This window comes from Somniosus microcephalus, unplaced genomic scaffold (assembly GCF_052327205.1).
Source record: "Somniosus microcephalus isolate GS21.2 unplaced genomic scaffold, FLI_Smic_1.0 unresolved_chr4, whole genome shotgun sequence".
NCBI lineage: Eukaryota > Metazoa > Chordata > Chondrichthyes > Squaliformes > Somniosidae > Somniosus > Somniosus microcephalus.
This window is the reverse complement of record NW_028225182.1, coordinates 41964129-41989725: the sequence shown is the minus strand read 5'-3', so window position 1 is coordinate 41989725 and position 25597 is coordinate 41964129. Positions and strand designations below refer to the sequence as shown.

Sequence of the window (25597 nt, the reverse complement as noted above, 5' to 3'; positions counted from 1 at the left end):
CAGGCCGCCTGGGAGCGAGGGCAGGCCGCAGGCCGCCTGGGAGCGAGGGCAGGCCGCAGGCCGCCTGGGAGCGAGGGCAGGCCGCAGGCCGCCTGGGAGCGAGGGCAGGCCGCAGGCCGCCTGGGAGCGAGGGCAGGCCGCCTGGGAGCGAGGGCAGGCCGCAGGCCGCCTGGGAGCGAGGGCAGGCCGCAGGCCGCCTGGGAGCGAGGGCAGGCCGCAGGCCGCCTGGGAGCGAGGGCAGGCCGCAGGCCGCCTGGGAGCGAGGGCAGGCCGCAGGCCGCCTGGGAGCGAGGGCAGGCCGCAGGCCGCCTGGGAGCGAGGGCAGGCCGCAGGCCGCCTGGGAGCGAGGGCAGGCCGCAGGCCGCCTGGGAGCGAGGGCAGGCCGCCTGGGAGCGAGGGCAGGCCGCCTGGGAGCGAGGGCAGGCCGCAGGCCGCCTGGGAGCGAGGGCAGGCCGCAGGCCGCCTGGGAGCGAGGGCAGGCCGCAGGCCGCCTGGGAGCGAGGGCAGGCCGCAGGCCGCCTGGGAGCGAGGGCAGGCCGCCTGGGAGCGAGGGCAGGCCGCCTGGGAGCGAGGGCAGGCCGCCTGGGAGCGAGGGCAGGCCGCAGCCCGCCTGGGAGCGAGGGCAGGCCGCAGCCCGCCTGGGAGCGAGGGCAGGCCGCAGCCCGCCTGGGAGCGAGGGCAGGCCGCAGCCCGCCTGGGAGCGAGGGCAGGCCGCAGCCCGCCTGGGAGCGAGGGCAGGCCGCAGCCCGCCTGGGAGCGAGGGCAGGCCGCAGCCCGCCTGGGAGCGAGGGCAGGCCGCAGCCCGCCTGGGAGCGAGGGCAGGCCGCAGCCTGCCTGGGAGCGAGGGCAGGCCGCAGCCTGCCTGGGAGCGAGGGCAGGCCGCAGCCTGCCTGGGAGCGAGGGCAGGCCGCAGCCTGCCTGGGAGCGAGGACAGGCCAGAGCCTGCGTGGGGGGGAGGGCAGGCCGAACCCCGTGTAAGCGAGGGCAGCCTCACACTGTGCGGGGGAGGGCAGGCCTATGTGTGAGTGAGGGCAGCCTCGGGAGCCGAAAGGTTTTGAGTTCAAGCCACACTCCAGAGACTTGAGCACAAAAATCTAGGCTGACACTCCCAGTGCAGTACTGAGGGAGTGCTGCACTGTCAGAGGTGCCGTCTTGCAGATGAGACATTAAAACAAGGCCCCGTCTGCTCTCTCAGGTGGATGTAAACGATCCCATGGCCACTATTGGAACAAGAGTGGGAGTTCTCCCCGGTGTCCTGGGCCAATATTTATCCCTCAACCAACTTCACAAAAACAGATTAACCAGTGATTCATGTGATTGCTGTATGTGGGAGCTTGCTGTGCACAAAATGGCTGCCGTGTTTCCTACATTACAACAGTGATTAGATGTCAACGCCGTAGAAATATTTGAGGGATGTGATGAGCTGTTACTCTTTAATGTACGGGGTGTAGAATCGATTTGTCAGATAAACCTTTAGGGGGGAAAAATTGGGTATTGCCCATTTTGGGGCGCTAATATCGGGTGCTAATTATCACCTCCGACTGCAAAATTCGCCTCTATCGCCCCCTGGGGGTGATTTGAGCGCTAAATCAGGCGCTACACACCTCTCTTAAGGCGCTAACGTCAGGGAGCGAGGCGCTACCTCAGAGCACTACCGAAGCTCAGGCGATGACCGTTACCATGGAAGCCAGGCAGACTGGCGTCGTCCAGTTCTTAAAGGGGAGGGGCCATCTTGCTGGCCAGCCACACCCTGCTCATTGCCGCCTTGAATCTCGGCCTGGAGAGACCTCGAAAGCAATTGTGCTGGAAGTACTAATGGATAGGCCCAGGGAAAGAGCTCGGCGCTTAGGAACCTTAAAAGTGGTGCTGAGGGCCGAAACGCCTTAGGACAGCGTTAAAACCAAAACATTTTGCCGGCAAGAAAAGGCAGGAAGCGGCCGCCTTTAAATAGCGCTCCCCCAGCGTCGCTCCTAGCGGCAGGCGCTAAGGCAGGGGGCGCCACTCAATATCCGGTCCAGGGCTTTGCACACTTGACTGACGTCATGATCTGCGGGCGCAGGAGATGGTGGCGGTCGTGCTTAGCGCCGCCGCAAAATGTCTGGTCAATTTCGCGAGCGGCGCAAACATCGCCGCGCCCGGGCGCTAAGTTCCTAGCGCCCCCTGGATGCGCTAGCGGGAGACACTAAGCAACCGAATGTGTCCCCCTTCGTGTTTGGATTCATCAGTCTAATCCTTTTATTCCTTGGCCTTCCGCAGGCGATGAATGAAAGTAGTGCCTCGTACATCAGCAGCTCAACAAACTCCCTGTCGATTGAAGGCCTGAGGAGTGGCGTTGTCTACGTGGTGCAGGTCCGAGCCAGGACTGAGACGGGGTACGGGAAGTTCAGCAGCAAGAGCGACTTCTGGACCCAGGGCGGAGGTACGGTAAAGTCCCAGGCTCTGCACTTCTGCGTAGGCCCTGACCGCTTCCGCCTTGCCGACCTTCTAGGATGGGCTCTGGAGCCTCCAGGAATTAAACATTAATCTCCAGGACACTGCTGCGAGCAAGACATAAAACATTAAAACATAAGAAATAGGAGCAGGAGCCGGCCATTCGGCCCCTCGAGCCTGCTCCGCCATTCAATACGATCATGGCTGATCTTCTACCGCAACTCCACTTTCCTGCACTATCCCCATATCCCTTGATTCCTTTAATATTCAAAAATCTATCGATCTCTGTCTTGAATATACTCAACGACTGAGCCTCCACAGCCCTCTGGGGTAGAGAATTCCAAAGATTCCCCACCCTCTGAGTGAAGAAATTTCTCCTCATCTCAGTCCTAAATGGCCGACCCTTTATTCTGAGACCGTGACCCCTGGTTCTAGACTCCCCAGCCAGGGGGAAACATCCTCCCTGCATCTACCCTGTCAAGCCTGTAAGAATTTTGTATGTTTCAATGAGATCACCTCTCATTCTTCTAAACCCCAGGGAATATAGGCCTAGTCTACTCAATCTCTCCTCATAGGACAATCCCCCCATCCCAGGAACCAGTCTGGTGAACCTTCGTTGCATTCCCTCTATGGCAAGTATAACCTTCCTTAGGTAAGGAGACCAAAACTGTACACAATACTCCAGGTGTGGTCTCACCAGGGCCCTATATAATTGCAGTAAGACGTCTTTACTCTTCTACTCAAATCCTCTTGTAATAAAGGCCAACATACCATTTGCTTTCTTAATTGCTTGCTGTACCTGCATGTTAACTTTCAGTCATTCGTGTACAAGGACACCCAGGTCCCTCTGAGCACCAACATTTCCCAATCTCTCACCATTTAAAAAATACTCTTGCTTTTCCATTTTTCTTACCAAAAGTGCCATTTACACTTCATCGAGAGCCATCTTCTGTTTTAGTGCAGATTGGGTGACCGCTTTGCGGAACACCTCCGTTCAGTCCGTAAGGGGGACCGCGAGCTTCGGGTCGCCTGTCACTTTAATTCACCGCCCCATTCCCACTCAGACCTCACTGTACTCGGGCTCTTGCATTGTTCCAAGGAAGCTCAGCGCAAACTCGAGGAACAGCACCTCATCTTCCGATTAGGCACTTTACAGCCTTCCGGACTCAATATCGAGTTCAACAATTTCAGATCATAACCTCGGCCCCTATTACATTTTTGCTTATATTTTATCCACCCCTTTGTTTTAGTTTCCCCCCCCTCTTTTTTTTTCTCTCTCCCACATGACAGCTATCTCCCATTCTGCCAGAACATTTCACATCTAATCTAGAGCCGCCTTTTGTCTCCACTAGTCCTATCACCATCTCGTCTGGTTTTGAATACCTCTTAATGTCTCTTCACTTCTTTTGTTCTCTCGCAGCCCTGCCTTTCGATCTATTTCATTTCCTTTCCAGTCTTGACAAAGGGTTTCGACCCAAAACGTCGACTCTAATTTCTCTCCATGGATGTTGCCTGGCCTGCTGAGTTTTTCCAGCATTTTCTGTTGTTGTTTTGGATTTCCAGCATCTGCAGTATTTTGCTATCGTTCTGTTTTAGCGATGTTGATTGAGGGATAAGTTTTGGATAAATATTTATCCCTCAACCAACAGGTTGACCGCGGCTTGTGGAAGCTTACTGTGTGCAAAATGGCTGCCACAGTTGTCCACGTAACAACTACCTGACGTAGTTTGTGGGCTGTGAAGCACCTCAGGACGACCCGTGGATAAGGCACGGTAGAAATTATTTCCACTTTACCCTTAAACTCATGCTTTGGCAAGAGGCATAGAATATAAGAGCAGGGAGGTTTTGCTTGAACTGTATAACACACTAGAATAGAAACAGAAAATGCTGGAAATACTCAGCAGGTCAGGCAGCATCTGTGGAGCGAGAGAAACAGAGTTAACGTTTCAGGTCGATGACCTTTCGTCGGAACTGGAAAAAGTTGGAGATGGAACAGGTTTTTAAGCAAGTTGGGGCTGGGAAAGCGGGGAGGGGAGGAAAGAACAAAAGGGAAGGTCTGTGATAGGGTGGAAGGCAGGAGAGATTAAGAGATGGTGCGAGGCAAAAGGAGATGGTAATGGAACAAGTTAAGAAACAAAAGATGGCTCTAGATGAAGTGTAAATGGCACTGGCAGAATGGAAGACAGCTGCCATGTGGGAGAGAGAAAAAAAAAAAAAAAAAAATGGGAAAAAAAAGGATAGGGGCCGAGGTTATGATCTGAAATTGTTGAACTCGATGTTGAGTCTGGAAGGCTGTAAAGTGCCTAATCGGAAGATGAGGTGCTGTTCCTCGAGTTTATGTTGAGCTTCGTTGGAACAGTGTAGGAGGCCGAGGACGGTCACTGTATAAAACATTAGTTAGGCCGCAGCTAGAGTCCTACATACAGTTCTGGTCACCACATTACAGGAGAGATGTGATTGCACTGGAGAGAATACAGAGGAGATTTACAAGGATGTTGCCAGGACTGGAGAATTCTAGCTATGAGGAAAGACTGGAGGGGCTGGGGTTGTTTTCTTTGGAACAGAGGAGGCTGAGGGGAGATTTATTTGAGGTGTATAAAATTATGAGGGGCCTAGATAGAGTGGATAGGAAGGACCTATTTCCCTGAGCAGAGAGGTCAATAACCAGGGGGCAGAGATTTAAAGTAATTGGTAGAAGGATTAGAGGGGAGTGGAGGGGAACTTTTTTCACCCAGAGGGTAAACATAGAAACATAGAAGATAGGAGCAGGAGTAGGCCATTCGGCCCCTCGAGCCTGCTCCGCCATTCAATGAGATCATGGCTGATCATCCAAATTCAGTACCCAGTCCCTGCCTTCTCCCCATACCCCTTGATCCCTTTAGCCTTAAGAAATATATCCAACTCCTTCTTGAATATATTTAATGAATTGGCCTTTACCGCCTTCTGTGGTAGAGAATTCCACAGGTTCACCACTCTCTGGGTGAAGAAATTCCTCCTCATCTCTGTCCTAAATGGCTTACCCCTTATCCTTAGACTATGACCCCTGGTTCTGGACTCCCCGACCATCGGGAACATCCTTCCTGCATCTAGTCTGTCTAGTCCTGCCAGAATTTTATAAGTTTCAATGAGATCCCCTCTCATTCTTCTAAACTCCAGCGAGTATAAGCCCAATCGACCCAATCTCTCCTCATACGTCATTCCTGCCATCCCAGGTATCAGTCTGGTGAATCTTCGCTGCACTCTCTCCATGGCAAGAACATCCTTCCTCAGATAAGGCGACCAAAACTGCACACAATACTCAAGGTGCGGTCTCACCAAGGCCCTGTACAACTGCAGCAAGACATCCTTGCTCCTGTACTCGAATCCTCTCGCTACGAAGGCCAACATACCATTTGCCTTCTTAACCGCCTGCTGCACCTGCATGCTTACCTTCAGCGACTGGTGCACAAGGACACCCAGGTCTCGTTGCACTTCCCCTTCTCCCAATCTATTGCTGTTCAGATAATAATCTGTCTTCCTGTTTTTGACACCAAAGTGGATAACCTCACATTTATCCACGTTATATTGCATCTGCCATGTTTCTGCCCAATCACCCAACCTGTCCAAATCATCCTGGAGATTCTGGTGGTGGGGGTCTGGAACTCACAGCCTGAAAGGGTGGGAGAGGCAGAAACACTCAGCACATTTAAAAAGTACTTGGATCTGCACTTGAAGTGCCGAAACCTACAGGGCTACGGACCAAGAGCTGGAAAGTGGGATTAGGCTGGATGGCTCTTTCTCAGCCGGCACGGACACGATGGGCCGAATGGCCTCCTTCTGTGCCGTAAATTTCAATGATCCTGTGATTTCTCTGATTCTCTGAAGTTGCTCCCACCATGACGAGCACCAACATTTCACTCGTGTGCCTCTCGTGTCCTTGCAGATACCCCGAGTCGACGCGAGGAGCTCCTACTGATCACCAGCTCTGCTTCGGTGGTGTTCGTTCTCCTGGTGGTGGCAGTGGTCGCTGTGGTCTGTCTCAGGTAAAGCCCGGCGTTGGGCGGCCGGGCGCGGGGCGTCTCCGGTTCTCTCGGGGATTGGGGCGTTGTCAAGTAGGACCACCCAACAAGAGTACACCCACCCAACCACCCCCCACCCACCAACCCCAGCCTCTGCTCGGGGAACAACACGAAAGGGGTGGGAAAGGTTGGAAATCCACCATGAAGATTAGTACACGGGCTGGCTTTCCCACAGATGCCTGTTGAAGCCAAGTCGGTCAAGGCATTTTAAGAGGGACTTGGATAAAACACTTGGAGATAGATATTAAATGGTTCGGTCAAGGAATAGGGCGATGGGATTGGAGTGGTCGGTCCCAACTGGGAAACCGCCTTAAACAGAGCGGGCAACTGGCTTCCTTCTGTACAGGAGTTTCCAGGATCCAGTTTATTGGCGTCTGGGTCAGATTGGCACTGGGTAACGTTGGGTGAAGATTCCTAATAAAACCCCAACAGTAGTACCTGATCATCTCAGACCAGGATCCCTGTACCCCATCATCTCAGACCAGGACCCCTGTACCCCAACACCTCTGATCAGCACCCCTGTACCCCAACATCTCTGATCAGCACCCCTGTACCCCATCATCACAGACCAGGAGCTCTGTAGCCCATCATCTCAGACCAGGATCCCTGTACCCCATCATCTCAGACCAGGATCCCTGTACCCCATCATCTCAGACCAGGATCCCTGTACCCCAACATCTCAGACCAGGAGCCCTGTACCCCATCATCTCAGACCAGGAGCCCTCTACCCCATCATCTCAGACCAGGAGCCCTGTACCCCATCATCTCAGACCAGGAGCCCTGTACCCCATCATCACAGACCAGGAGCCCTGTACCCCATCACCTCAGACCAGGAGCCCTGTACCCCATCATCTCAGACCAGGATCCCAGTACCCCATCGTCTCAGACCAGGATCCCTGTACCCCATCATCTCAGACCAGGAGCCCTGTACCCCATCATCACAGACCAGGATCTCTGTACCCCATCATCTCAGACCAGGAGCCCTGTACCCCAACATCTCAGACCAGGAGCCCTGTACCCCATCATCTCAGACCAGGAGCCCTGTACCCCAACATCTCAGACCAGGAGCCCTGTACCCCATCATCTCAGACCAGGAGCCCTGTACCCCATCATCACAGACCAGGAGCCCTGTACCCCATCATCTCAGACCTGGATCCCTGTACCCCATCATCTCAGACCAGGAGCCCTGTACCCCATCATCTCAGACCAGGAGCCCTGTACCCCATCATCTCAGACCAGGAGCCCTGTACCCCATCATCTCAGACCAGGATCCCTGTACCCCATCATCTCAGACCAGGAGCCCTGTACCCCATCAACTCAGTCCAGGATCCCTGTACCCCATCATCTCAGACCAGGAGCCCTGTACCCCGTCATCTCAGACCAGGAGCCCTGTACCCCATCATCTCAGACCAGGAGCCCTGTACCCCATCAACTCAGTCCAGGATCCCTGTACCCCATCATCTCAGACCAGGAGCCCTGTACCCCATCATCTCAGACCAGGAGCCCTGTACCCCATCATCTCAGACCAGGATCCCTGCACCCCATGATCTCAGACCAGGATCCCTGTACCCCATCATCACAGACCAGGAGCCCTGTACCCCATCATCTCAGACCAGGAGCCCTGTACCCCATCATCTCAGACTAGGATCCCTGTACCCCATCATCTCAGACCAGGAGCCCTGTACCCCAACATCTCAGACCAGGAGCCCTGTACCCGATCATCTCAGACCAGGAGCCCTGAACCCCATCATCTCAGACCAGGAGCCCTGTACCCCATCATTTCGGACCAGGAGCCCTGTATCCCATCATCTCAGACCAGGAGCCCTGTACCCCATCATCACAGACCAGGAGCCCTGTACTCCATCATCACAGACCAGGAGCCCTGTACCCCATCATCTCAGACCAGGAGCCCTATACCCCGTCATCACAGACCAGGAGCCCTGTACCCCGTCATCACAGACCAGGAGCCCTGTACCCCATCATCACAGACCAGAAGCCCTGTACCCCATCATCTCAGACCAGGAGCCCTGTACCCCGTCATCTCAGACCAGGAGCCCTGTACCCCGTCAACTCAGTCCAGGATCCCTGCACCCCATGATCTCAGACCAGGATCCCTGTACCCCATCATCACAGACCAGGAGCCCTGTACCCCATCATCTCAGACCAGGAGCCCTGTACCCCATCATCTCAGACCAGGATCCCTGTACCCCATCATCTCAGACCAGGAGCCCTGTACCCCATCATTTCGGACCAGGAGCCCTGTATCCCATCATCTCAGACCAGGAGCCCTGTACCCCATCATCACAGACCAGGAGCCCTGTACTCCATCATCACAGACCAGGAGCCCTGTACCCCATCATCTCAGACCAGGAGCCCTATACCCCGTCATCACAGACCAGGAGCCCTGTACCCCGTCATCACAGACCAGGAGCCCTGTACCCCATCATCACAGACCAGAAGCCCTGTACCCCATCATCTCAGACCAGGAGCCCTGTACCCCAACATCTCAGACCAGGAGACCTGTACCCCATCATCTCAGACCAGGAGACCTGCACCCCATCATCTCAGACCAGGAGACCTGTACCACATCATCTCAGACCAGGAGACCTGTACCCCATCATCTCAGACCAGGAGACCTGTACCCCATTATCTCAGACCAGGAGCCCTGAGTCCTGCCCTCTCAGTCCAGGTTGCCCCCCCCCCCCCTCCCCATACTGTTCTCTTGTCTCCTCTCTGAGGGATTCATGAGCTTTCGGACTCGACGGTCGTTCTGATATTCGTGGGTCTCGGGCAAACACTTGGCGAGTGGGCGCAGCACCAACAGGGATTGACGGCCCGCCCTTTTTCTCCCCTGACAGGAAACAACGCAAACGCGACCCGGATTATTCCGAGAAGCTGCCCCCTCATATCGGTAAGTCCGGAAACCCCAGAGGATTCTAAGATTGTGAAAGGAGCGGGAATAGATTGGTTGAGGGGAAGAATAGTAACATGGGAACAGGAGGAGGCCATTCAGGTCCTCGAGCCTGTTCTGCCATTCAGTGAGATCATGGCTGATCTGTATCTTAACTCTGTCTACCCGCCTTGGTTCCGTATCCCTTAATACCCTTGCCTAACAAAGAGGCATAAAGAAAAGGAAAGACTTGCATTTCTATAGCGCCTTCCACGACCTCAGGACGTCCCAAAGTGCTTCACAGCCAATGAAGTACTTTTTGGAGTGTAGTCACTGTTGTAATGTGGGAAACGCGGTAGCCAATTTGCGCACAGCAAGCTCCCACAAACAGCAATGTGATGATGACCAGATAAGCTGTTCTAGTGAATTTTAGTAAGGTTCATCTTGGTTGGGGCTTTGTCCAGACTAAAGCCCGTGGGTCACATCCTGCCCCTGGACCCTGGCAATCTGGCCCACAGAGTTCCTACTCACTGGTTCGCCCTCTGGATTTTATGAGTCTGAAGGTGTGGAAAGTTTGGAAGGTTTGGAATGGCCTTCATAGCGAGAGGATTTGAGTACAGGATATCTTGCTGCAGTTGTACAGGGCCTTGGTGAGACCACACCTTGAGTATTGTGTGCAGTTTTGGTCACCTTATCTGAGGAAGGATGTTCTTGCCATGGAGGGAGTGCAGCGAAGATTCACCAGACTGATACCTGGGATGGCAGGAATGACGTATGAGGAGAGATTGGGTCGATTAGGCTTATACTCGCTGGAGTTTAGAAGAATGAGAGGGGATCTCATTGAAACTTATAAAATTCTAACAGGACTAGACAGACTAGATGCAGGAAGGATGTTCCCGATGGCGGGGGAGTCCAGAACCAGGGGTCACAGTCTAAGGATAATTAGGACTGAGATGAGGAGGAATTTCTTCACCCAGAGAGTGGTGAACCTGTGGAATTCTCTACCACAGAAGGCAGTAGAGGCCAATACATTAAATATATTCAAGAAGGAGTTGGATATATTTCTTAAGGCTAAAGGGATCAAGGGGTATGGGGAGAAGGCAGGGACAGGGTACTGAATTTGGATGATCAGCCATGATCTCATTAAATGGCGGAGCAGGCTCGAGGGGCCGAATGGTCTACTCCTGCTCCTATCTTCTATGTTTCTATGAAAGGACAAGTTAGTGTTGTTGCCTCAGTAGGGTTGTCCACCCTCCAGGATTGCCCTGGAGTCTCCAGGAATTGACGACTGGTTTCCAGGAGACTGCTGCGAGCAAAACAACCCGGGAGAAAATCATAGTTTTCAAATTTTTCAAATTGTTTAAAAATAAATTCTTAGTTTATTAATTATAAAAATATTGGACATGGGGGGGAAATAATGCTGTTGATTGACAGTCATGAATCAACCAATCCGGTAAGGAAGAGTCTGTTCAGTTTCTGATTGGCTGGGAAGGCATTGCTCCACGAGGATTGACGTGTCGGGTGGCCAATGGCGGGAGAGTGAGGGGGGGGGGCGGTTCGGCGCAAGAGGTCATGTGATGAAACCTCTGGGAATACGACCAACCCGAGTTGGCGACCCTATACCTCAGTGGCGAAGAGAATCCTAAATCGCCGAGATCTGTTAAAGTCGGCAACTTGGGAGACGTGTGCATCAATGGGGACGTGGATTTAAACTTCCGGTGTCAGCCGTGGCTCGGTGGGTCGCGCACGCTGGCCTCTGAGTCAGAAGTTCGTGGGTTCAAGTCCCACTCCCGAGACTTGAGCACAAAAATCTAGGCTGACGCTCCCGGTGCAGTGCTGAGGGAGTGCCACACTGTCGGAGGTGCCATCTTTCAGATGAGGCGTTAAATCGAGGCCCCGTCTGCTCTCTCAGGTAGACGTAAAAGATCACCCGAAGAAGAGCAGCGGAGTTCTCCCTGGTGTCCTGGGGCCAATATTTATCCCTCAACCAACATCACTGGGCATTATCACGTTACATAGAACATAAGAACATAAGAAGTAGGAGCAGGAGTAGGCCATACGGACCCTCGGGCCTGCTCCGCCATTCAATAGGATCATGGCTGATCCGAACCTAGACTCACGTCCACTTCCCTGCCCTCTCCCCGTAACCCCTAATTCCCTTATCTGCTAGGAAACTGTCTATCTCCGTTTTAAATTTATTTAATGTCGCAGCTTCCACAGCTCTCTGATGTAGCAAATTCCATAGATTTACTACCCTCTGAGTGAAGAAGTTTCTCCTCATCTCAGTTTTGAAAGGGCAGCCCCTTATTCTAAGATTATGCCCCCTAGTTCTAGTCTCACCCATCAGTGGAAACATCCTCCCCGCATCCACCCGATCAAGCCCCCTCACAATCTTATATGTTTCGATAAGATCGCCTCTCATTCTTCTGAATTGCTGTTTGTGGGAGCTTGCTATGCGCATATTAGCTGCCTCGTTTCCCACATTGCAACAGTGACTACACTTCAAAAGTACTTAGTTAGCTGTGAAGCGCTTTGGGACGTCCTGAGGCCATTGAAGGCGCTATATAAATGCAAGTCTTTGTTTCTTTCTTATCTGGCCCTCCTGCTACGAATCAACGCAGCCCCCAAGGGCAAATAGTTCGGACAGCTTGGCAATATGGCGCTGGGTTCAAATTCCGGGGGGGGCGCAAATTAAAAATGAGCCAGTTCGAAGTAAGAAGGGCGGCCGGGTCAGATACTTTTCGCCCAAGGGGTAATAGAGTTGTGGAACTATTTTCCGGGGAAGGTCATCGAAGCAGACCGTGTGACTGGGGTCAGGAGACGATTAGAGGCAAAATCAGAAAGTGTCGGAAGCGCTCAGCCGGTCAGGTGAGAGGAAACCGGCGTTAACGCTTCGGGTCGATGGCCTTTCATCGCATCTGGAAGGTGTTGGGGATGAACAGCTTTTAAACCCAGGTGCGGAGCCAGGGAAAGAACAAAAGGGGCAGGTCTGTAATAGGGCGGGGGGCCGGAGGGATTCAGTGACAAAAGGGGTGATGCTGCTGCAAGGCAAAAGGAGGTGGTAATGAGGCCAGTATAGAGACAAAAGATGGGTTCGGAGGAGGTGTTAATGGTTACAGTAGAATAGCCGGGGGGTGGGGGAGTGAAGCATGGGAAATCTGGTGAAGAGGAGAAGACTCCCGTGATTCCGAGAATGTGACTGAGAAAGGAAGGTAGGCCCCAGGGGTGGGCCGACCGTGTACCGATGGGGGAAACCCCACCCCAAGCACCAGCCCGCAACCTCCTCCACTACCATTGGCTGTGAAAGATCAAAAGAAAGCGCCTTTTCACCACCTCAGGACGTCCCAAAGTGCTTTACAGCCAATGAAGTACTTTTTGAAGTGTAGTCACTGTTGTAATGCAAGAAACGTGGCAGCCAAATTTGCACACAGCAAACTCCCACAAACATCAATGACCAGATAATCTTTTTTTTAGTGATGTTGGTTGAGGGATAAATATTGGCCCCAGGACACCAACTATAACCCCCCCTGCTCTTCTTCGAAATAGTGCCTGGGGATCTTTTATGTCCAGCTGAGAGAGCAGACGGGGTCTCGGTTTTAACGTCTCATCCGAAAGACGGCACCTCTGACAATGCAGCGCTCCCTCAGTATTGCTCTGGGAGCGTCGGCCTAGATTTTTTTTGCTCAAGTTTCTGGAGTTGGACTTGAACCCACGACCTTCTGACTAGGAGGCGAGAGTGCGACCCACTGATCCAGGGCTGCAACTGTGGTGTAGCCATCCTCCATTACCAGCACCAGCGGTCCGAGAGGAGCAGTCGTTAAGGCCTCAACTCAACGTTGAGGCCTGTAGAAAGAACATAAGAATCAGGAGCAGGAGTAGGCCGTACGGCCCCTCGAGTCTGCTCCGCCATTCAATGAGATCATGGCTCAGCCCTCTGGAGTAGAGAATTCCAAAGATTCACGACCCTCTGAGTGAAGAAATTCCTCCTCGTCTCAGTCTTAAATATCCGACCCCTTATCCTGAGACTGTGTCCCCTAGTTCTAGACTCTCCAGCCAGGGGAAACAACCTCTCAGCATCTACCCTGTCAATCCCCCCTCAGAATCTTATATGTTTCAGTGAGATCACCTCTCATTCTTCTAAACTCCAGAGAGTATAGGCCCATTCTACTCAATCTCTCCTCACAGGACCGTCCTCTCATCCCAGGAATCGATCTAATAAAGATGAGGTGATGTTCCTCCAGACTATCAGATGTGTTCCGAAAGAGAAGGGATTGTGGAATATGAAGGAGGGTGAGTTATGTGGAGCTGGGTGAGAGGTTTCCCCCATCAGCTGAGGCCCGTAGCAAACTTGCAACCGATGTCAAGGTCCTCCTCTCAGTGGACAGGAAGGGACCCAGTCATCTCTAGAGGCAAAAGACAACGTAATTGGTTTGAGAATTTACTCTCGGTAATTAAATCTCCGTTGCTCCGTAGGTACTCCAGGAATAAAAGTCTACATTGATCCCTTCACCTACGAGGACCCCAATGAGGCTGTTCGAGAATTTGCCAAGGAGATTGATGTGTCCTACGTGAAGATTGAAGAGGTTATAGGAGCTGGTAGGTGGCGGCCCGCTCGGTGCCATTGGCCGGATTGGACCCATTGTCTTTGGCGTCCAGTGTTCCTGTGATCTGGATTGGCGTGTGTGTGTGTGTGTGTATATATATACGTGAGACATGTGTGAACTGGGATAAGAACATAAGAATTTGGAGCAGGAGTAGGCCATATGGCCCCTCGAGCCAATAAGATAAGATCATGGCTGATCTTCGACCTCAGCTCCACTTTCCCGCCCGATCTCCCATATCCCTGGATTCCCCTAGAGTCCAAAAATCTATCGATCTCAGCCTTGAATATACTCAACGAGTCAGCATTCACAGCCCTCTGGGGCAGAGAATTCCAAAGATTTACAGCTCTCTGAGTGAAGAAATTCCTCCTCATCTCAGTCTTAAAAGGCCGAGCCTTTATCCTGTAACTATGCCCCCTGGTTCTAGACTCTCCAGCCAGGGGAAACAATAGAGACATAGAAAAATAGGAGCAGGAGTAGGCCATTCGGCCCTTCGAGCCTGCTCCGCCATTCAATATGATCATGGCTGATCCTCTATCTCAATACCATATTCCTGCTCTCTCCCCATACCCCTTGATGCCTTTTGTGTCTAGAAACCTATCTATCTCCTTCTTAAATATATTCAGTGACTTGGCCTCCACAGCCTTCTGTGGTAGAGAATTCCACAGGTTCGCCACCCTCTGAGTGAAGAAATTTCTCCTCATCTCAGTCCTAAATGTCCTACCTCATATCCTGAGACTGTATCCTCAGCATCTACCGTCAATCCCCCTCAGAATTTTATCTGTGCGCGAAAGAAAGACTGGGTTGCTTGTGAGGAGTGCCGCGTGTACACGTGTGTTTGACCTGCACTAGTTCATGTGTGTCTGCACTGGGTCACATGCAACTTTTTTGTGTAGTGGGTCCTGTATGTGTCTGTAATTGTGAAGTAGAATGGATTGTGATTTCCCATGTTAACCCAGGAACATGCACACCCACAAGGGGTTTATCTTGGTCATCTATAATATATTAAAAAGCTTACATTTGTACGCACTTCATCACATCTATAAAAACTTGCATCCTGTTGTGACACTATTGTGTCAACTTATCCATTATAAATTCCTTCGTCCACATTTACAATGGGGATTGCCTATGTAAACTTGTTGTGCTGTAATTACACCCTCTTGCCAGTGGTGGCGCTGTACATAGGAACAGGAGGAGGCCATTCAGCCCCTCGAGCCTGTTCCGCCATTCAGTTAGATCATGGCTGATCTGTATCTTAACTCCATCTACCCGCCTTGGTTCCGTAACCCTTAACACCCTTGTCTAACAAAAATCTATCGATCTCAGTTTTGAATTGACCCCCAGCCTCAGCAGCTTTTTGGGGTGCGAGTTCCAGATCTCCACTGCCCTTTGTGTGAAGAAGTGCTTCCTGACATCACCCCTGAACGGCCTGGCTCTAATTTTAAGGTTACGCCCCCTTGTTCTTTACTCCCCCCACCAGAGGAAATAGTTTCTCTTTCTATCCACCCCATCGACTCCTTTAATCATCTTCAACACCTCGATTAGATCACCCCTTAATCTTCTAAACTTGAGGGAATACGAGCCTGGTCTGTGCAACCTGTCCTCGTAATTTAACCCTTTTAGCCCCCGGTATCATTCTGGTGAATCTGCGCTGCACCCCCTCCAAGGCCAGTATATCCTTCCTGAGGGGTGGTGTCCTGAACCGACCGCAGTTACTCCCGATTGGGATCTGACCAGAGCTTTATATAACCGTAGCGTCACTTCCACCCTTTGTATTCCAGTCCCCTTGAGGTTAAGCCAACATTCCATTAACCGTCTTAATTATTTGTTGTATCTTTCCACCAGCTTGTGCCTCTCCTAATTCCTTAGCCTGTATTGCTGAGAAACTCCCATATCGCCAGCAACTCTGCTTCCTGAATTGCCATAAGATTTACAGAATCATTAAAAACTTACGGCACAGAAGGAGGCCATTCGGCCCATCGTGCCTGCGCCGGCCGAAAAAGAGCCATCCAGCCTAACCCCACTTTCCAGCTCTTGGTCCGTAGCCCTGCAGGTTACGGCACTTCAAGTGCACAGCCAAGTAGTTTTTAAATGTGATGAGGGTTTCTGCCTCTCCCACCCTTTCAGGCAGTGAGTTCCAGACCCCCACTGCTCCCTGGGTGAAAAAAAATCTCCTCAACTCCCCTCTAATCCTTCTACCGATTACTTTAAATCTCTGTCCCCTGGTTATTGACCTCTTTTTTTTAATTTTATTTTAAATTTGCTATTTAACTTTGAGTAATATCCAATCTAAATAAGAAAAAGGGACACATTGTATAACATCAAAATGGGGACTGAATCACAGCTATGCACCCTGGTCCAATCATTTTTCTATATGAAGTGACATTTTGAAATAAAACTTACAATGATTTTGAAAATATTTTCATGGGTAGCTGAGTAACAGCAACACTAGTTTACAGGGCTCTCAAGTAGTTCACTCATTCAGATTTTAATCTTACTTTCTCACTGAGTATTTACAAAGGGTGACTTTGGCCAGTCTCAGCCTGGCCTTCTGGGAAAGGGAGGGTTCATTAGCCACACAGTTTCTCTTTCCTACATGATTGCAACACATCTGTTGGTATTTACCAGATTTTTAAAAAAATTGTGGGAGCAGGGAAGGAATTGGATAAACACTTGAAGGGGAGTAAATTGCAGGGTCTTTGGGGAAATGCGCAGGGGAGTGGGACTGGGGAAAAGAGCCGGGGGGAGTGGGACTAAGTTGGACAACTCTTTCGAAGAGCCAGCACAGGCCTGATGGGCCGAATGGCCTCCTTTTGTGCTGTAAGTTATAGATATATATGATTATCGCCCCGCCGCTCTCTACTCCTCTTCACTTGGTTTGACTCTCCCTGCGCATTGCCACGTGTGATCGACGAGTATATGGATAGTCTATGTGAGAACCAACAAAGTTAGGCTAAACCTTTGTAAATCACTGGTTAGGCCCCAGCTGGAGTATTGTGCTCAATTCTGGGCACCGCACTTTAGGAAAGATGTCCTTGGAAGAGGGTACAGAGGAGCTTTACCAGAACGGTACCAGGGATGAGGGACTTCAGTTACGTGGAGAGACTTGGAGAAGCCGGGATTGTTCTCCTTGGAGCAGAGCAGGTTACGGGCAGATTTAATAGAGGTGTTCAAAATCAAAAACAATAGAGTAAATAAGGAGAAACTGTTTCCAGTGGCAGGAGGGTCGGTAACCAGAGGACACAGATTTTAAAATAATTGGGGGAATCACAGGGGGAGATGAAGAGAATTTATTTTACGCTGCGAGTTGTTGTGATCTGGAAGGCGCTGCCTGAAAGGGCGGTGGAAGCAGATTCAATAGTAACTTTCAAAAGGGGAATTGGATAATTACTTGACAAGGAAAAATTTGCAGGGCTACGGGGAAAGAGCAGGGGGGGGAAGAGGGATTAATGGGAGAGCTCTTTCAAAGAGCCGGCACAGGCACGATGGGCCGAATGGCCTCCTGCTGTGCTGTGCGATTCTATGGGAGAAGGAGATGAGGTAGCAGGGAGGCAAGCCCATTGTGGTCTCACCAATTTCCTTGTCGCAGGCGAGTTCGGCGAAGTGTGCCGTGGGCGGCTGAAGGTGCCGGGAAAGAGAGAGATCTACGTGGCGATCAAGACACTGAAGGGAGGCTACACGGACAAGCAGCGAAGGGACTTCCTGAGCGAAGCGAGCATCATGGGACAGTTTGATCATCCCAACATCATCCACTTGGAGGGCGTGGTCACCAACAGTTGTCCAGTCATGATTATCACAGAGTTTATGGAGAATGGCGCGCTTGACTCCTTCTTGCGGGTGAGTGAGTTTGTCTTTGGCCTCATCCCATTGGCAGAGCTATATCTATTCGGGTTTTTACTATATGTATATCTTGCTAGAGGTTTATGTATCCAGGGTTTTTTTTTAATTCGTTCACGGGATGTGGGCGTCGCTGGCAAGGCCAGCATTTATTGCCCATCCCTAATTGCCCTTGAGAAGGTGGTGGTGAGCCGCCTTCTTGAACCGCTGCAGTCCGTGTGGTGAAGGTGCTCCCACAGTGCTGTTAGGGAGGGAGTTCCAGGATTTTGACCCAGCGACGATAAAGGATTGGCGATATATTTCCAAGTCAGGATGGTGTGCGACTTGGAGGGGGTGGTGTTCCCATGCGCCTGCTGCCCTTGTCCTTCTAGGTGGTAGAGGTCGCGGGTTTGGGAGGTGCTGCCGAAGGAGCCTTGGCGAGTTGCTGCAGTGCATCTTGTAGATGGTACACACTGCAGCCACGGTGCACCGGTGGTGGAGGGAGTGAATGTTTAAGGTGGTGGATGGGGTGCCAATCAAGCGGGCTGCTTTGTCCTGGATGGTGTCGAGCTTCTTGAGTGTTGTTGGAGCTGCACTCATCCAGGCAAGTGGAGAGTATTCCACGACACTCCTGATTTGTAGATGGTGGAAAGGCTATATACAGTGTCGGCCTCGATTATATGCTCAAGTCTCTGGAGTGGGACTTGAACCCACGACCTTCTGAGTCCGAGGCGACTGTGCTACCCACTGAACCACCACTCATTCATACTCTAAGGTGTTGGCTTGCTCTGTAATTATTCCTTTCTCTGTGTTTCCTACAGCAAAATGACGGGCAGTTCACCCCGATCCAGTTGGTGGGCATGTTGCGAGGCATTGCCTCTGGCATGAAGTACCTGTCGGACATGAGCTACGTCCATCGTGACCTGGCGGCCCGCAACATCCTGGTCAACAGTAACCTCGTGTGCAAGGTGTCCGACTTCGGCCTGTCTCGCTTCCTGGAGGAGAACTCCTCAGACCCCACTTACACCAGCTCCTTGGTGAGGTTCTGTCACTTTAAGAGCAAACCCAAAGAGGTTGTACTGTTGTTGATGAATTGGAGTTGGTCAACAAACAACTCGCATTTATACAGCGCCTTTAACGTAGTAGAACGTCCCAAGGCGCTTCACAGGAGCGATTATCGAACAAAAATTTGACACGAGCCACCTAAGGGGGATATTAGGACAGGAAAGAGGTAGGTTTTAAGGAGCGTCTTAAAGGTGGAGAGGTTTAGGGAGGGATTTCCAGAACTTAGGCCTTGGCAGTTGAAGCCACGGCCACCAGTGGTGGAGCGATGGAAATTGGGGATGCTCAAGAGGCCAGAATTGGAGGCGCGCAGCGATCTCGGGGGGGGGGGGGGGGGGGTTGCGGGGCTGGAAGAGGTTACAGAGATGGGGAGGGGGGGCGAAGCCATGGAAGGATTTGAAAACAAGGATGAGAATTTTTAAATCGAGGCGAATCCGTACCGAGAGCCAATCTAGGTCAGCGAGCACTGGGTGTGATGGGTGAACGGGATTCGGTGCAAGTTAGGACACGGGGCAGTGAGCACAGGGGGTGATGGGTGAACGGGATTCGGTGCGAGTTAGGACACGGGGCATCGAGCACAGGGGGGTGATGGGTGAACGGGACTCGGTGCGAGTTAGGACACGGGGCAGCGAGCACTGGGTGTGATGGGTGAACGGGACTCGGTGCGAGTTAGGACACGGGGCATCGAGCACAGGGGGGTGATGGGTGAACGGGACTCGGTGCGAGTTAGGACACGGGGCAGCGAGCACAGGGGGTGATGGGTGAACGGGACTCGGTGCGAGTTAGGACACGGGGCAGCGAGCACTGGGGGTGATGGGTGAACGGGACTCGGTGCGAGTTAGGACACGGGTCAGCGAGCACTGGGGGTGATGGGTGAACGGGATTCGGTGCGAATTAGGACACGGGGCAGCGAGCACAGGGGGGTGATGGGTGAACGGGACTCGGTGCGAGTTAGGACACGGGGCAGCGAGCACAGGGGGGTGATGGGTGAACGGGACTCGGTGCGAGTTAGGACACGGGGCAGCGAGCACGGGGGTGATGGGTGAACGGGACTCGGTGCGAGTTAGGACACGGGGCAGTGAGCACAGGGGTGATGGGTGAACGGGACTCAGTGCGAGTTAGGACACGGGGCAGTGAGCATGGGGGTGATGGGTGAACGGGACTCGGTGCGAGTTAGGACACGGGTCAGCGAGCACAGGGGGTGATGGGTGACCGGGACTCGGTGCGAGTTAGGACACGGGGCAGCGAGCACGGGGGGTGATGGGTGAACGGGACTCAGTGCGAGTTAGGACACGGGTCAGCGAGCACAGGGGGTGATGGGTGAACGGGATTCGGTGTGAGTTAGGACACGGGGCAGCGAGCACAGGGGGGTGATGGGTGAACGGGATTCGGTGCGAGTTAGGACACGGGGCAGCGAGCACAGGGGGCGATGGGTGAACGGGACTCGGTGCGAGTTAGGACACGGGGCAGCGAGCACAGAGGGGTGATGGGTGAACGGGACTCGGTGCGAGTTAGGACACGGGGCAGTGAGCACGGGTGATGGGTGAACGGGACTCGGTGCGAGTTAGGACACGGGGCAGCGAGCACAGGGGGGTGATGGGTGAACGGGACTCGGTGCGAGTTAGGACACGGGGCAGCGAGCACAGGGGGGTGATGGGTGAACGGGACTCAGTGCGAGTTAGGACACGGGGCAGCGAGCACAGGGGGTGATGGGTGAACGGGACTCGGTGCGAGTTAGGACACGGGGCAGCGAGCACAGGGGGGTGATGGGTGAACGGGACTGGGTGCAAGTTAGGACACGGGGCAGCGAGCACAGAGGGGTGATGGGTGAACGGGACTCGGTGCGAGTTAGGACACGGGGCAGTGAGCACAGGGGTGATGGGTGAACGGGACTCAGTGCGAGTTAGGACACGGGGCAGTGAGCACAGGGGGTGATGGGTGAATGGGACTGGGTGCGAGTTAGGACACGGGGCAGTGAACACAGGGGGTGATGGGTGAACGGGACTCGGTGCGAGTTAGGACACGGGGCAGCGAGCACAGGGGGGTGATGGGTGAACGGGACTCGGTGCGAGTTAGGACACGGGGCAGTCGAGCACAGGGGGGTGATGGGTGAATGGGACTCGGCGCGAGTTAGGACACGGGGCAGCGAACACGGGGGTGATGGGTGAATGGGACTCGGTGCGAGTTAGGACACGGGGCAGCGAGCACAGGGGGGTGATGGGTGAACGGGACTCGGTGCGAGTTGGGACACGGGGCAGCAGAGTTTTGGAAGAGCTCAAGTCTACTGAGGATGGAAGATGGGAAACCAGATCATTGGAGTCTAGAGGTGTCAAAGACACGAAAGAGGGTTTCGGCAGCAGATGAGCTGAGGCGGGGTGGAGACGGGCGATGTTACAGAGATGGAAATAGGTGGTCGGAAGCTCAGCTCAAGGCCGGTTCCTGTCTGGTGCACTGAGTAAAGTTCTGATCGTTTAATCATAGGGAAGGGCCTCATTGCTCCTGGGGGAGGGGAAGGGAGTGGGAGGGGTAGAGAGAGGATCAGCCAAGTGATTCCAGAAATTCCCATTATGAGGAAAAGTTTACAAGGTTGTCCTTGTCATCTTTGGAAAGGAGGAAAATCTAAGTGAAATTTTCGAGGCTATGAAGGGAATGGACCAGGCTGATCCAGCCACATTGTTCCCTGTGGTAAAGGGTTCACAGGTTAAAGATCAGGAAGACAGGTGTAAGAATCCTAATGGAATTTGGGAAGAAAATTTATGACCCAAGTGATAACTACAACATGCATTTATATAGCGCCTCTTATGGTAGTAAAACATGCCAAGGCCCTTCATAGGAGCGTTATCGGGCAATAAGTTACCAGGGGAGGATATTCCCCTGAGGGATATGGTGAGAAGGTGGGATTGAGGGATACGGTGAGAAGGTGGGATTGAGGGAGACGGTGAGAAGGTGGGATTGAGGGAGACGGTGAGAAGGTGGGATTGAGGGAGACGGTGAGAAGGTGGGATTGAGGGAGACGGTGAGAAGGTGGGATTGAGGGGGATGGTGAGAAGGTGGGATTGAGGGATACGGTGAGAAGGTGGGATTGAGGGGGATAGTGAGAAGGTGGGATTGAGGGAGACGGTGAGAAGGTGGGATTGAGGGGGATGGTGAGAAGGTGGGACTGAGGGATACGGTGAGAAGGTGGGGTTGAGGGAGACGGTGGGATTGAGGGAGATGGTGAGAAGGTGGGATTGAGGGATACGGTGAGAAGGTGGGATTGAGGGGGATAGTGAGAAGGTGGGATTGAGGGAGACGGTGAGAAGGTGGGATTGAGGGAGATGGTGAGAAGGTGGGATTGAGGGAGATGGTGAGAAGGTGGGATTGAGGGAGACGGTGAGAAGGTGGGATTGAGGGAGACGGTGAGAAGGTGGGATTGAGGGAGATGGTGAGAAGGTGGGATTGAGGGATACGGTGAGAAGGTGGGATTGAGGGATACGGTGAGAAGGTGGGATTGAGGGAGATGGTGAGAAGGTGGGATTGAGGGAGATGGTGAGAAGGTGGGATTGAGGGAGACGGTGAGAAGGTAGGATTGAGGGGGAAGGTGGGATTGAGGGAGACGGTGAGAAGGTGGGATTGAGGGAGACGGTGAGAAGGTGGGATTGAGGGTGATGGTGAGAAGGTGGGATTGAGGGATATGGTGAGAAGGTGGGATTGAGGGAGACGGTGAGAAGGTGGGATTGAGGGAGACGGTGAGAAGGTGGGATTGAGGGAGACGGTGAGAAGGTGGGATTGAGGGATACGGTGAGAAGGTGGGATTGAGGGATATGGTGAGAAGGTGGGATTGAGGGAGACGGTGAGAAGGTGGGATTGAGGGTGATGGTGAGAAGGTGGGATTGAGGGAGACGGTGAGAAGGTGGGATTGAGGGAGACGGTGAGAAGGTGGGATTGAGGGAGACGGTGAGAAGGTGGGATTGAGGGAGACGGTGAGAAGGTGGGATTGAGGGATACGGTGAGAAGGTGGGATTGAGGGAGACGGTGAGAAGGTGGGATTGAGGGAGATGGTGAGAAGGTGGGATTGAGGGAGACGGTGAGAAGGTGGGATTGAGGGAGACGGTGAGAAGGTGGGATTGAGGGATATGGTGAGAAGGTGGGATTGAGGGAGATGGTGAGAAGGTGGGATCGAGGGAGATGGTGAGAAGGTGGGATTGAGGGAGAAGGTCGATAGGTGGTACTAAGGAATAGGTTGAGGTGGGTACATGAGGTTGATCTTGAGAGAGGGTTTTTGGGGCCAAAAGCTAGCAAACATATCTGCTCTTGTAAGGTACACTGTCCAGTTGTCTAGACCATACAGTAGGCATCTCGCCTGTACTTAAAGTAATATCCTCACTGCCCATCGTTTCAGACGCCAGGAAGTGTTTGCATGCTGTGTGACCAACATCTGGAATGGCAGCCGGGGGGGTGGGGGGCGAGGAGGGGACAGTGGGACCAGGACAATGATCCCATAAGGACCAGCACGCTGGTTAATTGGGGTGGCAGTAGGGTTGGTATTCTGAAAGTATGGGTTCAAAAAGCTGCTTCATCTGAACCTATCTTGTGGTCTTGAATACAATCCAGTTGATCAGCCTCTGATCCCGTTATTTTATCCAGTGCATTTCCTTCCCAACAGACCATTCGGCGGCCATTTTGAATAGTGGAATAAAGTGGCTAATGTCAATTCTGGAGTATTCTAAAATGGCAACGTATTGCACGTTAAGAATGTTAAACAAAAAGAGCATTTGTTCAGAACCGTTGGATTTGTCATTTGCGTCTTGTTTTTTTTTCCTCCCCCGTTTAAACGAGCAATTTCCCTTTTTGGACGCAGGGCGGGAAAATCCCGATCCGATGGACCGCTCCGGAAGCCATCGCGTTCCGCAAGTTCACCACAGCCAGTGACGTGTGGAGTTACGGGATCGTCATGTGGGAAGTGATGTCGTTTGGCGAAAGACCGTACTGGGACATGTCAAACCAGGATGTAGGTGTTCAGAGACCTGCCTGTGTCGAGCACACTTATTAAAGGGATGCGGCTGCAGCCAGTCAAGTTGGAGTAGTTGCCCGTGCGCAGTTTCAGTGGGGTTTTATTTTCCGGTCGTTCGCTGACAGAAAAGAAAATATTGTCGCCATTACAGAGAAAACGCTTCCAGAGAGAAAGGAGGGGGGCGGGGGGGGGGGGTAGGGAAGAGATCGCTACTGCCAAACTCTTTTCCGGTTGGCAAACGGTAACTAGTGGGGTGCCGCAGGGATCAGTGCTGGGGCCTCAACTATTTACAGTCTACATTAATGACTTGGATGAAGGGACCGAGTGTAATGTAGCCAAGTTTGCGGATGATACAAAGATGGGTGGGAAAGCAAGCTGTGCAGAGGACTCAAGGAACCTGCAACGGGATATAGACAGGCTAAGTGAGTGGGCAAACATTTGGCAGATGGAGTACAATGTGGGAAAGTGCGAGGTTATCCACTTTGGCAGGAAAAATAAAAAAGCAAACTATTATTTAAATGGAGAGAGATTACAAAACGCTACAGTTCAGAGGGTCCTCGTACATGAAACAAAAAGTTAGCGTGCAGGTACAGCAAGTAATTAGGAAGGCAAATGGAGTGTTGGCCTTTATTGCAAGGGGGTTGGAGTATAAAAGCAGGGAAGTCCTGCTACAACTGTACAGGGCGTTGGTGAGACCACACCTGGAGTACTGCGTACAGTTTTGGTCTCCTTATTTAAGGAAGGATATACTTGCATTGTAGGCAGTTCAGAGACGATTCAGTAGCTTAATTCCTGAGATGAGGGGGTTGACTTATGAGGAAAGGTTGAGCAGGTTGGGCCTATACTCATTGGAGTTTAGAAGAATGAGAGGGGATCTTATTGAAATATAAGATACTGAGGGGGCTCGACAGGGTAGATGCAGAGAGGATGTTTCCCCTCGTGGGGAAATCTAGAACTAGGGGGCATAGTCTCAGAATAAAGGGTCGCCCTTTTAGAACTGAGATGAGGAGGAATTTCTTCTCTGAGGGTCGTAAATCTGTGGAATTCTCTGCCCCAGAGAGCTGTGGAGGCCGGGTCATTGAATACATTTAAAATGGAGATAGGCAAATTTATGCAAGATAAGGGAGTGAAGGGTTATGGGGAGCGAGCTGGGAAGTGGCTTTGAGCCCAAGATCAGCCATGATCTTATTGAATGGCGGAGCAGGCTCGAGGGGCCAAGGGGCCTATTCCTGCTCCTATTTCTGATGAAGTCGCATCAGAGAAAGGAAATCTGCGCCAACAAAGCACAGCCAACGTCCATTTTTATTCATTTTCTTCTCCTTTCCCTTCACACGGAGCTTGCACAAACCAATAAATTGGATGAAGGGACCGAGTGTGCTGCAGCCAAATTTGCTGATGATACAAAGATAGGTGGGAAAGCAAATTGTGAGGAGGGCACACAGAGTCTGCACAGGGATATAGAGAGGTTAAGTGAGTGGGCAAAAATTTGGCAGATGGAGTATAATGTGGGAAAATGTGAGGTTATCCACTTTGGTAGGAAGAATTGAAAAGGAAAATATATAAATGGAGCGAGACTACAGAACGCTGATCTGGGAGGTCCTCGTACATGAAACACAAAAAGTTAGCACGCAGGTACAGCAAGTAATTAGGAAGGCTAATGGAATGTTGGCCTTTATTGCTGGGGGCATGGAGTATAAAAGTAGGGAAGTCCTGCTACAACTGTACAGGGCGTTGGTGAGACCACACC

At 52.3% G+C, this 25597-nt stretch overlaps 1 protein-coding gene across 2 annotated transcripts in view; it reads left to right on the top strand.

Annotated features, from left to right (window-relative positions):
• Positions 1–25597, top strand: part of LOC147090618 (ephrin type-B receptor 1-like) — a 114800-nt gene that overhangs the window by 75729 nt on the left and 13474 nt on the right. For both annotated transcript variants that reach the window (XM_085977384.1, XM_085977385.1), the window contains exons 7-13: positions 2257–2419; positions 6353–6452; positions 9347–9399; positions 13852–13974; positions 17569–17816; positions 18617–18832; positions 23698–23847. In XM_085977384.1, the coding sequence (XP_085833510.1) occupies positions 2257–2419; positions 6353–6452; positions 9347–9399; positions 13852–13974; positions 17569–17816; positions 18617–18832; positions 23698–23847 (1053 nt within the window). The remainder of the gene's footprint in view (positions 1–2256; positions 2420–6352; positions 6453–9346; positions 9400–13851; positions 13975–17568; positions 17817–18616; positions 18833–23697; positions 23848–25597) is intronic.